The 16,982-nt window shown below is 52.8% G+C and overlaps 1 protein-coding gene across 6 annotated transcripts in view; it reads right to left on the bottom strand.

Annotated features, from left to right (window-relative positions):
• VIPAS39 (VPS33B interacting protein, apical-basolateral polarity regulator, spe-39 homolog) overlaps positions 1-16,982 on the bottom strand; it is a 32,367-nt gene that overhangs the window by 5,957 nt on the left and 9,428 nt on the right. For 4 of the 6 annotated variants that reach the window (XR_005456463.1, XM_038767983.1, XM_038768117.1 and 1 more), the window contains exons 2-14: positions 14,299-14,391; positions 13,667-13,766; positions 10,132-10,278; positions 9,782-9,820; positions 9,307-9,371; positions 8,795-8,851; positions 8,337-8,429; positions 7,743-7,776; positions 7,031-7,133; positions 5,816-5,843; positions 5,192-5,265; positions 3,199-3,274; positions 775-909 (exon numbers count right to left, since the gene is read on the bottom strand). Coding sequence is in view for 5 of the 6 variants with exons in the window: in XM_038767983.1 (XP_038623911.1) it covers positions 775-909; positions 3,199-3,274; positions 5,192-5,265; positions 5,816-5,843; positions 7,031-7,133; positions 7,743-7,776; positions 8,337-8,429; positions 8,795-8,851; positions 9,307-9,371; positions 9,782-9,820; positions 10,132-10,278; positions 13,667-13,766; positions 14,299-14,391 (1,044 nt within the window). In the remaining variant the exon portion in view is untranslated. Of the gene's footprint in view, positions 1-774; positions 910-3,198; positions 3,275-5,191; positions 5,266-5,815; positions 5,844-7,030; positions 7,134-7,742; positions 7,777-8,336; positions 8,430-8,794; positions 8,852-9,306; positions 9,372-9,781; positions 9,821-10,131; positions 10,279-13,666; positions 13,767-14,298; positions 14,392-16,726; positions 16,762-16,982 lie in introns of those variants that run through there. The other 2 variants (XM_038768060.1, XM_038768317.1) reach the window with 2 other exon arrangements.

Here is a 16,982-nt window from a genome sequence, read left to right as displayed (position 1 = left end):
TCTGTTTATTGTTAATACTGTACTCTCCCAAGTGCTTAGTACAGTGTTCTGCACACATTAAGGGCTCAATAAATGCGCTGGACTGACTGAGAGGTAGCCCAGAGTGGCTGGGAGAGTCATTTTGGGCCAAATTTGGCTCTGATCTGCCCAGGCATCGGTGAAGCCGAAACTCCACATCGAAACCTCTCCCCGGGGTCAAAAAACCCCACTCATCTGCCCCCTTCCAACTTATCCTTCAACCTCTTTGTCCCCTCCTAGCCTGTCTGAGAATTCTTCTCTTGGAATGAAGACTGCAGAGCACCCGTGTGGGTGCAGGGCTGGCATGCCCGATTCACAAGGCACAGCCCCCAAGTTCCTACTCAACCTCTTGAAAGGCCACTTCTGGATCCCAGTAGGCTGTGAGACGTGGATGATCCCCAAGCCCCACTTTTATTTTCAGTGGTATTTGTTAAGCACTTACTACGTGCCAGGCACTGTCCTAAGTGCTGGGGTTCATACTAGATTGGGGACAGTCTCTCTCCCACGTGGGGCTCACGATCTTCATCCTCATTTTACAGATGAGGTGGCTGAGGCACAGAGAAGCCAAGTGACTCGTCCAAGGTCACCAGAGCAGACAAGCGACGGAGCTGGGACTAGAACCCAGGCCCGCGGTCTTTCCACTTGGCCACGCTGCCTCCCAAATTCCCCGTCATTACTCACGCGAGGGGGAAATCTCAGGCTGAAACCGCCTGTCCCACACCTCACCCGCCATCCTGCCCCCGGGGGTGCCCGCACCTCAGCCTCTGTGTAGTGGTAGAAGCAGGAATAGAAGAGGGTGGTGACCAGCGGCATGTTGAGGATAGAAGCCTTTCGTGGGTGCTTGCGGAAGATTTCGGTCTGCCCCAGAGATTCCAGGTGCCGGTCGTTGGCCTGGGACGGTGGGAGGGAAAAGAGACGGTGAGGAGATCCATAGGGGCGTGCACAGAGGCCTTTCAGGACTCGGAAGAGGAGGTGCAACGGCACTTGTGAGGCAGAGGCCAAAAAGGACAATCCCAGTTGGAAGATGCAGGCCGGGTCCCCAGACTGAAACCAGATGGAGGGAGCAACAGGATAATCGGGGGCCTAGTGGAAAGAGGCCAGGCCTGGGCTCTACCAACTGTGTGACCTAGCGCGAGTCGCTTAACTGCTCTGTGCCTCAGTTTCCTCAACTGTCAAATGGGGATTCAATGTCAATTCCCCCTCTTCCTTAGACCGTGAGCCCCACGTGGGACACGGACTCTGTCCAACCTGATTAACTTCCATCTACCCAAGGACTCGGAAGAGCATTTGACACATAGTAAGCACTTGGTGACAATAATAATAATCAGCATCTGGAGAAAGAAGCTACTCCTGAAGAAAAGGGATGATGATGTGGACAGGTTGATCGCTTGGGATCGCACCTGGATATATCAATCAATCAATCAATCAATCGTATTTATTGAGCGCTTACTATGTGCAGAGCACTGTACTAAGCGCTTGGGAAGTACAAATTGGCATCACATAGAGACAGTCCCTACCCAACAGTGGGCTCACAGTCTAAAAGGGGGAGACAGAGAACAGAACCAAACATACCAACAAAATAAAATAAGTAGGATAGAAATGTACAAGCAAAATAAATAAATAAATAAATGAGTAAATAGAGTAATAAATATGTACAACCACATATACATATATACAGGTGCTGTGGGGAAGGGAAGGAGGTAAGACGGGGGGATGGAGAGGGGGACGAGGGGGAGAGGAAAGAAGGGGCTCAGTCTGGGAAGGCCTCCTGGAGGAGGTGAGCTCTCAGCAGGGCCTTGAAGGGAGAAAGAGAGCTAGCTTGGCGGATGGGCAGAGGGAGGGCATTCCAGGCCCGGGGGATGACGTGGGCCGGGGGTCGATGGCGGGACAGGCGAGAGCGAGGTACAGTGAGGAGATTAGTGGTGGAGGAGCGGAGGGTGCGGGCTGGGCAGTAGAAGGAGAGAAGGGAGGTGAGGTAGGAGGGGGCGAGGTGATGGACAGCCTTGAAGCCCAGGGTGAGGAGTTTCTGCCTGATGCGCAGATTGATCGGTAGCCATTGGAGGTTTTTGAGGAGGGGAGTAATATGTCCAGAGTGTTTCTGGACAAAGATAATCCGGGCAGCAGCATGAAGTATGGATTGAAGTGGAGGGAGTCATGAGGATGGGAGATCAGAGAGAAGGCTAGTGCAGTAGTCCAGACGGGATAGGATGAGAGCTTGAATTAGCAGGGTAGCGGTTTGGATGGAGAGGAAAGGGCGGATCTTGGCAATGTTGCGGAGCTGAGACCGGCAGGTTTTGGTGACGGCTTGGATGTGAGGGGTGAATGAGAGAGCGGAGTCGAGGATGACACCAAGGTTGCGGGCTTGTGAGACGGGAAGGATGGTAGTGCCGTCAACAGAGATGGGAAAGTCAGGGAGAGGACAAGGTTTGGGAGGGAAGACAAGGAGCTCAGTCTTCGACATGTTGAGCTTTAGGTGGCGGGCGGACATCCAGATGGAGATGTCCTGAAGGCAGGAGGAGATGCGAGCCTGGAGGGAGGGGGAGAGAGCAGGGGCAGAGATGTAGATCTGGGTGTCATCAGCGTAGAGATGATAGTTGAAGCCGTGGGAGCGAATGAGGTCACCAAGGGAGTGAGTGTAGATAGAGAACAGAAGGGGAGCAAGAACTGACCCTTGAGGAATGGATGGATGGATGGATATATATATAGTATACAGTATATATAGTATATACTATATAGTATATATATATATATACTATATAGTATAGTATATATAGTGTATATATATATATGTATATATATGAAGTATATATATGTATATATGTTTGTACTTACTTATTTATTTATTTATTTTACCTGTACATATCTATTCTATTTATTTTATTTTGTTAGTATGTTTGGTTTTGTTCTCTGTCTCCCCCTTTTAGACTGTGAGCCCACTGTTGGGTAGGGACTGTCTCTATATGTTGCCAACTTGTACTTCCCAAGTGCTTAGTACAGTGCTCTGCACACAGTAAGCGCTCAATAAATACGATTGATTGATTGGGACCTAATGAATCAGGGGTGTGTTAGTTTTCTTCGGTGCTGACGACGCTGGGCCTAAAACCCTCTGCGTATTTGAGAAGAGAGGCGGGGGGTGGTTTGTAGGGTGGGAGAAGGCAGAAGAGTCGGGTGGTTCCTAACCTCTATGATGATCTGTCGCTCCAGGAGGGTGTAATGGTCTTGGATGTGGGCAGCGTCTTCTGCTGAAAATGGCAAACTGACAAGAAGTTAGAGGTGAGCACCTCCCCGCACCGTAGGCGCCATCACCGGGGACGCAGCACCTCAACCGGAGGAGCTCAAAGGACATAACACAGGTTGTCACTCGTCATCCCATTCCAGGTGGAGGGGGGAGAGGGGACGGCGCGTGCTATTCGAGTTTCACCAAATGAGGGGCACAGAGCGGGAAAGTGCTAGTCAAAGCACTCAATACTTCAAGCGCTTAGTACAGTGCCCTGCACACAGTAGGTGCTCAATAAATAAGACTGAATGAATGACTGAAAGCCAACCACTCAGTAGCAGGATTGGGAGAAAAGACAAAAATTGACCAATCAATGGTATTTATTGAGCGCTTACAGTTTGTTGCAGCGCTTGAAAGGGCATAATGCAACAGAGTTGGCAGACACGTTCCCTGCCCACAGAGAGCTTACAAACTAGAAGGGAAGATAGAGGTTCATATAAACTTCAGACACGTAGGTAAGTGCTGTGGGCCTGAGGGTGGGGTGGCATAACGGAAAGAGCACGGGATTTGGAGTCAGAATTCATGGGTTCAAATCCCGGCTCCGCCGACTGTCAGCTGGGTGCCTTTGGGCAAGTCACCTCACTTCTCTGGGCCTCAGTTACCTCATCTGAAAAATGGGGATTAAGACTGTGAGCCCCCCGTGGGACAACCTGATCACCTTGTAACCTCCCCAGCGCTTAGAACAGTGCTTTGCACACAGTAAGCGCTTAACAAATGCCATTATTATTATTATTATTACTAGTATTATTACATCAAGCACTGTAAGACCCATCCCCAGACCAGAGCTCCAATCTCCGGAACGTGTCCCCTTAGCCTCGCCTGCTCTGAGCTCATCCCCCAGGCTTCCCTTTCACTACTTCTGAGTCGGGGACAGGGAGAACAGATTTCTCCGGAGGAGATGCAAGCGCGGTCTAGTGGGAAAGAGCCGGGGCTGGGAGTCAGAGGACCTGGGTTCTATCCTGTCTCTGCCATTTGCTTGCCGTGCGGCAAGTCACATCATTTCTCTGCGCCTCCATCTCCTCGTCCGGAGAATGGGGGTTTAATACCTGTTCTCCCTCCTACTTAGATTATAAGCCCCATGTGTCTAACCCTTCTGGACCGTGAACCCGTTGTTGGGTAGGGATTGTCTCTCTCTGTTGCCCAATTGTACTTTCCAAGCGCTTAGTACAGTGCTCTGCACACAGTAAGCGCTCAATAAATATGATTGTATGAATGAACCCGATTAACTTATACCTCCCCCAGGGCTTAGAACAGTGCTCGACGCATAATCGGCGCTCAACAAATACCATTTCAAAAAAAAAAAAAAAAGGAAGAGGAGAAAATGGAAGCCAGCCTTCTATCATTACCATTCTAGATCTCCCCCTAAAATATACTGATTAGCAGGTGGCTCTATGAACCTTTCAGGGTCTCTCCTCTCTGTGTAGCAAAGGATCAGGAAGAAGGGTATGGCCTGGTGGATAGAGCACGGGTCGGAGTCAGAAGGGCCTGAATTCTAATTCCGACTCCGCCACTCGTCCGCTGTGTAAACCTGGGCAAGTCACTTCACTTCTCTGTGCCAAAATTACTTCATTTGTAAAACGGGGATTAGGACTGTGAGCTCAATGGGAGCCATGGACTGTGTCCAACCAGACTAGCTTGTATCTACACCAAGACTTAGTACAGTTCCCGGCACAACGTAAGCAATTAAAAAATACCCTTTTTTAAAAAATTTTAAAAAAGGGGAGCACAGGAGCTACCAAATAATCACAGTTAGAGGCTCACCATTATTTCCTGAGTTAGGCCTCAGGAGTTCTTCTCCCTCCTGGCCCCTCTCGGCCTTCACCTTCGCTCTCTTCTTTCTACCTTATGAATCTTGCGGGCTCCCAAGCCCACAGTTTCCCTTTAGGAGGCACTCACCCAATACACCTCTTGAGAAATTCTTTCCTCTTGTCCACATCCTGGATGCTCAAATGCTCTCGATACTGGGACAACTGAGGAGGCAAAGAGGAAGGTCTCAGGGCTCCTGGACTCTGGCCATCACGAGGACACGTTAACTAGAGCAGTGGGCAGCAGCTGGTGGGAAGGTCTTCCTTGCTCAGGGACTAGTTGGCTGAGAGACTGTCCCTCAGGAAAAAGTCCAAAAACGTTCTTCAAATGGCCGGTGGAGCCCCTTGACCTTCCACTTCCCAACTACACCCAGCCGCTCAATCACTCCTCCTGGCACTGGGGGCCGAAACCAAGAGCCTCTGAGATCCAGTCACTGAAAAAATTAGACAGACCGAGCAAAACTACACTGCTTTCACTGATTCCAACCTGAAATAGGGCCCACAGACATATACACACACAAAGAAAGAGAGAAAACAAGCTACATTTCGTCACATTCTCTGTGTGTTTGGCTTCGAGGGACAGGACTTTCCAAGGGCCACTGTTGTACTGCTCACAAACTGGATAACTGGAAGATGGGAAAGGACTGACAGAATGGATTTTCACAAGCAGTGGGGAGGAAGGTGTTCCCAGAACCCGGGTGAGGGTCTCACTTACTGCGAGCTCTTCTGTTCTGCCCAGGAATCTGGGGACACGGCAAAGGGGAAGAGAGAATTAACTGCAGTTGGCAACCTGTAAGCGCTTAACAAATACCGTTATTAATATTATTATTATTATTATTATTAACAACTGCTTTAGTCACTGCACCACTGTCATCTTTACTTACTGCAGATGGGAAATGAGGGAGTATTTGACCTCCTCAAAGAGTGACGGGTGTCAGGATGCCCCTTATGGGGACTAAGCACAAGCATATCCCCTCATCATCATCATCAATCGTATTTATTGAGCGCTTACTATGTGCAGAGCACTGTACTAAGCGCTTGGGAAGTACAAATTGGCAACATACAGAGACAGTCCCTACCCAACAGTGGGCTCACAGTCTAAAAGGGGGAGACAGAGAACAAAACCAAACATACTAACAAAATAAAATAAATAGGATAGATATGTACAAGTAAAATAAATGAATAGAGTAATATGTACAAACATATATACATATATACAGGTATATATACCTGTATATATACCCTCCCCACCACCTTATGTTAAAACCACCCTCACTCCTTCCCCAAAGACTGAGAAATCATCCTGCTGAGCTGCTTGCGCTTTCCAAACTACAGGGCACACTTTGCCCGGTTGAACCAGCGTGGCTCAGTGGAAAGAGCCCGGGCTTTGGAGTCAGAGGTCATGGGTTCAAATCCAGGCTCTGCCAATTGTCAGCTGTGTGACTTCGGGCAAGTCACTTAACTTCTCTGTGCCTCAGTTACCTCATCTGTAAAATGGGGATTAAGACTGTGAGCCCCCATGGGACAACCTGATCACCTTGTAACCTCCCCAGCACTTAGAACAGTACTTTGCACTTAGTAAGTGCTTAATAAATGTCATTATAAAAAAAAAAAGTTTCTTTCGGTTTCATCTTGTGGGCAGCGGGCAAGGGACAGAATCCAACCCCCGGGCGGCCCGTCTCAAGCACTAAAGGGGAGGGTACGTGGAACAGCTCAGATCTTCCCCCAAGGTGGACAGGAGTGACACCTCCATTAAACTCTCCTTGGGTTCCCATCTACACGGCCCTAGAATGCAACTCCAGTTGGAAGATCTGACAGGCCAAAAGGACCTGAAGCTAGAATAAAGTGACAGAATCAACTGCCAGGTGCAGCCCGCTGTGATAGGGGCTTTGGAGGGTGATGGGGAGGAGGGTGTGGGAAGGCTTCTCACCTGAAGAGGTCCAAGAGCAGTTTCTGATCTCCGATCTCGTTAAGAAAGTGGATGAGATGCGTCAGGGCAATCTGCCGCACCTCCAGCTCTCGGAAAAGGATCTCTGGCAGGCAGGGAGTAGAGAAACATCACACATTTGACCCTTAGGGTGAAAGCGCTCTTCCGCCCTCACTTGGTCCCGGGGCATCGACACCCCAGGGCTCCCAAGAACAAACACCCAGGCCCTGTCGAGCTGAGCTGCTGTCACATGCATCCCCTCTAGACCGTAAGCTCACTGTGGGCACGGAATGTGTCTGTTATGCTGTACTCTCCCAAGCGTGCACACGGTAAGCGTTCACTAAATACGACCGAATGAACGACTGTGCGTGACCTAGGGTGATCTTTACGAAGTGCTTCCCAAGCTCCCAACAATTTAACCCTTTGGGGGAGGACTCTGCTCCTCCCAATCCCCAGCCCAGCCTCCCGCTTGCGGCCTGCTTTAAAAAAAGTGGCCCATTAGCCACAGGCCCAGTGTATTGCCTTTGGACCGTTGGCTCCCAGTGCTCCCAAATGGACCTGCCCCAAACTGCCTCCAGTAGCCCCAAGCATGCCTTAACTGCCCCAACTCAGCCTGCTTCAGCCTCTGCCCCAGACCGGTCTCTGGAGGGGTTGTGATGAGTGCCAAGCCACCTTACAAGTGGAGGCCCCACTGATCTGCCCTGGCCACGCTCACCTTTGCTCAACGTCCTCTTGAGGAAGATCAGAACCTGACAAGGGGAGGAGACTGACAATTGATCGCTGGAGCCAGACAAAGCCTGCGCTCTTCCCTCGGCCAGGTTAATGCTGGCAGTGCTTCCGGGTTCGCATTCCCTCTCTCCTTTCTTCGCTCCTTCCCTCCCTCCCTCTCAAGGGCGGAGATCGGGAGCTGAGCACCGACTCCTCACTTCTAGAACCCCCTTCCACAATAACCTCCCGCTTAACTCTCCAGGTTCCAGGAGATGGGGCGAGGGGGCAAGGAAGCGCTTCGGAGCACTGAAGCTGTTTTGGTCAAGGAGACAGACCTTCCAACGAAGAACTCCGGGTCAGCTTGGAGCTACCGGGAGAGGCCCCCCCCCGGCTGAGGCACCTTCCAGGGCGGCAAGGGCCTCAGAGAAGCTATCTGCCCATTCCCCTCGAAGACCCCGAAGCGGGGGCGTGAGGTGTGCAGCCAAGAGCCCCTGCCAGACTCCTTGCTCAAGGCGTTGAGCCAGAGTGAGCGCTCTGAGAAGGCCCAGGGGACTGTACCGACTGGCCATCTGCTCCCAACCCCCGGGGCCCGGGAGCTCACGGCGGTTATGACGTTCCCGTCGTGGATGGCCACTGCTTCATCCAGGAGATGCAGTTTGTCCTGCAGGGAGCGGAACCTCTCCAGCGAGCAGACCTGTGGGGGAGACGGGAGGGTCAGGCAGAGAGCCAAGGACACTGTTCTCCGGACAGCAGGCCCCAGCTTGGGGAACTGGTGTTATCCTCGGCTCCTCTCTCTCATATATTCAAGCCATACTGTTCAATCGATCACTAAATCCTGTCGTTTCAACCTTCACGACGTCGCTAAAATCCACCTTCTCCCCTCCATCCAAACTCAGCACGGGGAGAACAACAGTCCTGCAGCCGCTCCCGGAAAGGGAGCGATGACTCGGGAAGCGGAGAGACCAGTAAGTAGAGGGGAGCTGATGCGGGATGGAAAGGAAGTCCTTCCTCACATCCCATCATCTCTCTCCCAGATGAGCACGACGGCCCAGCTCTTACCTTGCCCTTCTGCAAGCGCCGGACTGTGTCGCTGGGGCTCCAGTCGCTGCTGAAATCCTGAAATGCGTACAACCGTGAGGTCAGGAGTGGGCCGTCGGGCCGTGGGGGGGGTGGCCTCCCTCCCCGGCAAACCAGCTGCCAGTCAGTTCAGTCTGCAGCCCTTGGCCTGGCTAGTGGGGCTTGAATGTGTGTGGCCAAGTGGGGTCGGCCCCAAACTAAACCCACTCAGGTTCAGACAGGGGCTTACTAGATGCCCAGTCAAGTACTAGGCGTGAGGGTAGATACAAGAGAATCACATCAGACACAGTCCTCGACTCACAATCTCAGTGGGAGGGAGAACAGGTCCTGATTCCCCATTTTACCGATGAGGAGACTGAGGCCCGGGAAGTCAGGTGGTTTGTCTGTCTCTCTCCCCGTCGACGGAGCTCCCAAAGGCTCGGCCGCCCCCAAGCCCCATCGATTACTCCGCCTCCATCCCCCGTGCGGAAACGGAGCTGCTGGAAGCCACCCACCTTGTATTCTCCCCTGGGTCGCCGCAGCTCCGGAGCGTAGATCTTGGTGGTTTGGTCCGAGAGGACTAGGGGAGGTCCGGCAGACGGAAAGACGATTCACGGGTGCAAACCCTCCACCTACGCCGCTCTGGGGGCCCGCACCCCTCTCACGGCTTCGCCGGTGACGGCGCCCCGGGCCTGAGCCGCCTCAACTGGGCTCCCGCCCGAAGGAAGCTTCTTCTGGGGACTTACTCCGCACCCACCCAGGCGGGAATCGGAATGTCCACCTGTCAACTACCCCGGCTAAAGCCTCTGGACCGTCGCCCCGCCTTTGCTCGAGGCCGGTGTGGCGGAGAGCCACTCGGCGGAGGCGGACCTGGCCGATAAAACAACTCCAGGAGACACCGCTCGTCCGCATCCCCTCCTCCCGACCCCGGCAGCTTGGGTACGAAGCACCCTCCAGAGCAAGCAAAGGAAGAGCCGAGCGGGCACTTACCATCCGAAAGGGACGGGAAACTCCCAAACCTGTTTCTTCCTAGAGGAAAAACATTTGTGAGGGAGAGGCTCACGGCTCCGACCACTGCGCTCGGCGGCGGAGGAGTCCGACCGGCGACAGCCTCTCACGCTTTTGACCCCGCTCTCGGCCCGTGCCAACCCTACCCATCAACCCGCTTTACAGACACCCTTCTGGGGCTCATTTGTGCCCATCTGGAGCACAGTTCCACCCGCCTCCTCTGCAAAGGACGGCCTTTTTCCTTACAATTTTGCTTTCCACCAAGGTGGAGGTGCGTGCTGGCCCTCCCCTGCTCTGAGGGGAAGGTGAATACCCCTCCCTCTGGCTTTTACCTTTGAAGATGCTGCTCAAGGAGTAGGAGGAGGGGGGCTTGGCCAGCGAAGGATAAGAGGAGAAGCTGTCACGGCCCCTCTGCTGCTCACGGCCCTCAGTGGCTGTCCCGCTCCCGGAGGCCGTCTCTTTAATGGACCAGGAGATGCCTGTGTGAGGGAGGGTCCCAGGGGGCCGGCTCAATGGCCTCATCCCCACATCCTGCCCAACTCGGCTCTCCCACCCTCGGGCCCAACCTGGCAGATGATCCCGCTTCCGCCAGCCACCAGAGAACGGGCAACGCCTCGCGCGGCGTCGGGTTCCCTCGGGCAACCCTGACCCCGGCTCCTCCTCTCCACCTCAGGGAGCCGCCTACTCTTGGAGGAGAGACCTCAGGCCTCAACCCAGCTCCCTCCCTGCCCAGCCAAGCGGGGAGACTAGCTAACGTGGGTTTGCCCAGAGGGGTAGGCGGGTGGGTCTGCGGCTAGGGATGTGACCCTGACTGTTTTACCCTTCTCGGGAGGAGACGCGACGCTTGCTCTCAAGATCCGCACCCTCTACCTGGCCCCCAACTCCGTCCCCCCTTTCCTCCTGAGCCTACTTTTCTTTGCTCCCTGACCATCACTTTCAACTGCTCACTCTGCTGGCTCCTTCCCTTCTGCCTTCACACAAGCTTCCGCTTCTCCTATACTTAAGACTTCTAGATTGCACTGTGCCAACCGGATACTGCCCCCATCTTCTTGCTCCCACTCCCTCCCACGCTCCTCAAATGGGTCACGTACACCCGCAACCTCCACGTCCTCTACATCTCGTCTCTTTAAATTCTAATCTCTGTCTTCTTCCTTTCTCGGGTGATCTCCTCCTTGCCGCAGCTGACGGATTCTACTTTATCCCCATCCTCCCCCACCCCTCAGCTGCTTTGGACTCTGGGGGCCGCTCCCTACCCCTGCAAACACCAGCCAATCTCTGGTTTCTTCTCTCACCTCTCCAGCTGCTCCTTCTCAGACTCCTTCACCGGCTCCACCCCAACTTAAATGGCAGCTGTCCCTTGAGGCTCCAATACGGGTCCCCTTCTAGTCTCACTTTAGACTCCTTCCCTTAGGGAGCTCACCCACTCCCATGGTTTTCATTGCCAGCACTGGGAGGATAACCCCCAAATCTACCTTGCTACACACCGCCACTGTAATTTCACGTTTTCTCTGGCCTTCAGGACATCGCTCCAGAGATGTCCTGCCAATAGTCCACGAGCTCAACATCCCTATAACTTAATTCCTCATCTTCTTTTGCAAATCTCCTCCAATCAACCGATCATATTTACTGAGCGCTTACTATGTGCAGAGGACTGTACCAAGCACTTGGGAGAGAATAATACAACAGAGTGGGTAGACACGCTCCCTGCCCACAATGACTTTACTGTCTGGAGGCCTACCTCTTCAATCCCAACTCCATCCTTCCCGCCCGAAGCCCACGACCTTGGGTGATATTCTTGATTCCTCCCTTGCAATCCTCATATCCAGCCGGTCACCAAGTTCTGTGGGGTTTTCCTCCATATTCACTGAATCCACATCTCCCTCCCCGTGCAGCTAGCCCACTATATAAAATCAGAAGTTTTGTCAATAAGCATAGTTACTGGGCTGTTAATTAGTGAGGATTTTTCCATTTGAATTTAAGGTCCAGGCACTTATCCTATCCTGGCTTGACTAACTCATCAGCCTCCTCATTCGTCTCCCTGCCCTGCCTCCAATCTCTCCTCTATCCAGTCCAGGCTTCATTCTGTTGGTTGGACCGTTTGTCCAAAAAGTTGTTTTGCAAACATCTCCCCATTTCTCAGTAACCCCGGATGGCTACCCACTCCTCTCTGCTTCAGCCAGAACTCCTCATCTCACCCAAACCCTGTCTTCCCAATGACTTTCCCATCACCATAGACAGCACCGTCATCCCAGTGCTTAGAACGGTGCTTTGCACATAGTAAGCGCTTAACAAATGCTATCATTATTGTTATTATCATTATTATCCTCCCTGCCTCAAAAGTCCATAACCTAGGCATTATCCTCAATTTATCTCTCCCATTCAACCCACGTATTCAAGCTGTCACCGAATCCTGTCAATTCTTCCTTCACAGCATCGCTAAAATCCACCCTTGCGTTCCTTTCCAACTAAACTGCTACCGCTCTGATCCGAGCACTTACCTTATCCCGCCTCGATTACTGCATCAGTTTCCTTGCTGACCTCCCTGCCACCTGTCTCTCCCCACTCCAGTCTGTACTTCACTCTGCTGCCCAGGTCATTTTTCTACAAAAATGTTCAGTCCATGCTAACCCACTCCTCAAGAACGTCCAGTAGTTGCCCATCCACCTCCGCATCAAACAGAAACACCTTACCATCGGTTTTAAAGCACTCAAGTCACCTTGCCTCCTCCTACCTCACCGGGCTACTCTCTTACTACAACCCAGCCCGCTCCCTTCGCTCCTCTAAGGCCAACCTTCTCCCTGTACTTCGATCTCATCTATGTCGCCGCCGACCTCTGGCCCACGTCCTGCCTCCGGCCCGGAACGCCCTCCCTCTTCATATCCGACAGATGATTACGCTCCCCACCTTCAAAGCCTTTTCGAAGGCGCATCTCCTCCAAGACGTCTTCCCTAAGCCCTCGTTTCCTCTTCTCCCACTCCCTTCTGCGTTGCTTTTTCACTTGGATTTATACCCATCACTCACCCGTCCCTCAGCCCCACAGAACTTAGGCACACAGCACATTATTTATCCATTTATTTATCTTCATGCCTGTCTCCCGGCCTAGCTTGTTGTGAGCAGGGAATGTGCCTACCAACTCTTACATTGTACTCTCCCAAGCGCTTAGTACAGTATTCTACACACAGTACGCACTTGCTGCATACAATTTAAGGCATTCCATCCTCTAGACTGCAAGCTCGTTGTGGGTAGGGAACGTGTCCATCGACTCTGTTGTACTGCACTGTCCCATGCTCTGCACACAGTAAGCGCTTAATAAACATGATCAATTGATTGATTCCGTCAGCTCTCTCCCCATTAGGGGCCCGTTCTCTTCCATCAATGGCTAATTTGCGCACTTCATTCCCCTGAAGCCAACCTACCTACTGTGCCTCACTCTTTCCTCCTCTTTCCAAAACCTGCTCCCGCCCTCCCTCCCCCTTCATACCTGCCTGACCACAGCCCTTGTGAAATTGCATCTCCTCCAGGAAGCCTTCCCCCATTCATTTCTCTTCTCCCCAAGTTTTACCCCAATTACCAGCCCAGATACACTGCATCGCCTGCACGCTCCTTCCAACCACCCACAGCACTTCAGGCCATATCGACCTATGTACCCTATCACTTAAGCACACGCTCAGCTATAAGTCCACTTCTCCTTCTTTCTCCCACCTCCCCGCCTGATGGAAAGGATCTTGAGGGCAGGGAAAAGGACTACTCCTTGTACTGTACCTCCCAAGCGCTTAGTACGGTGCTCTGCACACACCACTCAGAAACACACATTAGGGTCTGGGCCAATGTGACTGATTTTGCCCGCCTTGATGGCGATCTACTTACTCCCCACGGGATCCCCGCTCCAGCTGACCTTCTCCAGGTCGTCGTCATCGTCGTCCACAAAGTCCCGCAGGCTGTTCACCGCCCGCTTCGACTCCTTCAGCTGCGGGCAAAGATACGGCTGGGGACCCGGGCCGCCGAGAAGGTCGAGGGGCCAGCAGGGCGAGAAGCCCCAGGCGATTCACCACCGAAAGGGCCCCATACTCTACCTCGCTTCGGCATCTACCCGCAAAAGCCAGCGGTTCCAAAGCCCCACGGTCGCTGGCCGCGGGCAAGGTGGTTTTAGAGAGAGGAAAGGCTCGGGTTTCTGAGTGTGGCCGGGTTCTCGGCCCAGTGCGTTGGCCCTAAGTGGTGTGGCGCGGTCAAGTCCCGATGACTGGTTCAAGGGCTGAGCTGGCCCTTTGATGTGGGGTTCAGTCATCACATGACCCCCAGGGTTACAGGAGAAAGGGGTGTGCTGGCTGGCCGAGGATGATTGAGGCCAGGCAAAGGACGCGGAGGAAGACACGGTCCCGAGGGCCTCCCAGCTGGAGCCGGACCCCATCCCCCTCAGCTTGGGAATGGGGTGCTTTGGGGGGACTGGGGCCGCCCGCAGTTCCCTCCGCCCTGTCCAGCTCCCCGTTCCTTGAACTTACCTGCGAGAGCTCATCATCCTCATCATCAAACGTGAAGGCCTTGAACTTGGAGCTCTGCCAGTACTCCTCCTCGTCAACCTTCATCCGGTTCATCTGCGGGAGCGGAAGGGAAACGGAAGAACTCAGTCCCCCGAGGGTCCCCCCCGCCGCACTCTTCTGTCTTTGGGGGCGCACAGGCTCAGAGAAGGCGGTGGAAGAAAGGAGGTCTGTGGATAGCGGCGCATGAAAAGGCATTCCAAGATTTGCTGAAAATCACCAGACTGTTGGTTCCTTGGCAAAAATGCACTACGGCCTTGCCGACCAAAGTGCTCCCTCTTCTTTAGCCGATCCCCGTTGGGATTATTTTCTTTTTACCCCCCACCAAGACCACAAGCCCATCAGATACTTAGAATCACCCCCAAATACTTAGTAGAGTGCCTGGCACACAGTAAGCGCCTAAAACCATTAAATAAAAATACTTGGGAATATCCGGATGATGATGCAGGCGGAGGGTGAAGGCCGATTTTGGAGAGGGCACCACTAATCCCGCCCCCACTGCCTTTATCCACAGAGAGAAAGCTTTCCTCTAAACACAAACGGAGCTGTCACCACCAGGTGAAAGACGGCAATTCCTGGAAATCACATCTCCTCCAAGAAGCCTTCCCTGACTAGCCTCTCCTTTCCCCACCCTATGCGCCCTCCCTTCTGCACAGCCTATGCACTTGGGTCTGGACTTCTTAAGCGCTTTGAAACTCAACCCACCCCTTTAATGCTTATACCCATATCAAGTTCTGCCGCTTAGCCGTAATTTCTTTCAATGTTGGCCTCCTCCAGGAGAATACGCACGCTCCTTGAGAGCAAGGATCAGGTCTACCAAGCGCTTAGTATGGTGCTCTGCACACAATAAACCATCAATAGATAAAGACCGCTGATTGATTCAACTGGCCAAATATCCAACTGGGTATGATACAATGAGCTACAGTTTACAAACTGAATGAGAGGAAACTAACTGAAGACCAATAGGGCAGTGCAGGATGTTCTGTAAAGACCTGCTAGAGTCAGTACGTACCGAGCACCTCTAAGATACAATCCTTATTGCCAAAAGCCGAAATAGCGACTTAATACAGCACGGGCCTGGGAGACAGGGGACCTGGGTTCCACTCCCGGGTCCACCACTTGTCCGCTGGGTGACCCTGGACAAGTCACTTCTCTGGGCCTCAGCTAACTTCATCTGTAAATGGGGAATTAACACTGTGAGCCCCGAGTGGGCCATGGATTGGGTCCAACCCGATGAGCTTCTATCTAGCCCGGTACTTCCCTTCTCCGGATCATACCTGGAGAGTTTCCAGTACTTTACCCGTCTCAGTTTTGGGAGGGAGAGTCAAGCAGAGGCCTACCCATTCCATTCCTAACTCGGGCAGTGGCTAGCGAGTGGAAGGCAACCTGCTACAAGTCAAGGCTCGCCTGTGCTGGGCAGCAGCGGCACGGAAGAGGGTGGAGGACGGAGACTCTACCAAGAAAACTCTACAGATACAGTACCGGAACGACTGCGGGTGGAGGTGGGGTGTTTTGGGAGAGATGGGTCCGTGGAGTCGCTACGGGTCGGAGATGACTCGACGGCGCAAGACGAGACCCCAGTACTTAGTAGTCTCTGCCACACAGTAAGCACTTAAATGCCACAAAAGAAAAAAAAATTGACATCACAGCCACAAGTGTGGAGGTCACGGAGGTGAAGATGGGTTAAATATAAGAGACGGGCAGATGAAGAAGTAGGGCAACCATATATAGAGACGGCCAAATCTACAAACCAAATAGTAGAGGAGCGACTGATCTTCCTTATCCCCAAACTCCAGGCTGCCCCAGGAAGCCGTTTTAAACTGCGGCCGGGGAGATGAAGGTAGCCGTTGGCAAGCCGGACCTTTTAGATGCTGGAATCGGTGAGCAAAAGTGGGACTGCTCGTCCCCAATTAACCAATTAGCCTGAGGATGAGGCTTCAGCTGGGAGAGAAGCAAGCAGGAGAGAAGCGGTGTGGCCCACTGGATAGAGCAAGGGCCTAGGAGTCAAAGGACCTGGGCTCCGATGGCTTGCTGTGTGACCTCAGGCAAGTCACGTCACTTCCCTGTGCCTCAACTTCCTCAACAGTACCATCGGTAGAGTTCGATTTCCTCAACTGTACGAATGTACAATCCTATTCCCTCCTTCTCAGGCTGCGAGAGCCCTGTGTGGGACAGGGACTGTGTCCAACCCGATAAACCTCTATCTACCCCAGCCCTCAGAACGGTGCTTGGGCCATAGAAAGTGTTTAAGCAAAAAGGAGAGGGGGGGAGGGTGTCAGCCTTTTCCTCTCCATCCAAACTGCTACTGGGCTGATCCAAGCGCTTATCCTGTCCCACCTGGATTACTGCATCGACCTCCTCCTTCATTCAATCACATTTATTGAGCGCTTACTGTGTGCAGAGCACCGTACTAAGTGCTTGGGAAGTCCAAGTCGGCAACATCTAGAGACGGTCCCTGTCCAACGAAGGGCTCACGGTCTAGAAGGGGGAGACAGACGACAAGACAAAACATGGAGATGGGTGTCAAAACCGTCAGAATAAATAGAATTACAGGTCCGTGCATATCATTCACAAGCGCTTAGTTCAAACAACAGACAATGGAACAAAACTCTCCCCACTCTACTGCATATTTCACTCTGCTGCCCGGA

Source organism: Tachyglossus aculeatus, chromosome 1 (assembly GCF_015852505.1).
Source record: "Tachyglossus aculeatus isolate mTacAcu1 chromosome 1, mTacAcu1.pri, whole genome shotgun sequence".
Lineage (NCBI taxonomy): Eukaryota > Metazoa > Chordata > Mammalia > Monotremata > Tachyglossidae > Tachyglossus > Tachyglossus aculeatus.
This window is presented reverse-complemented; position numbering and strand designations above follow the sequence as displayed.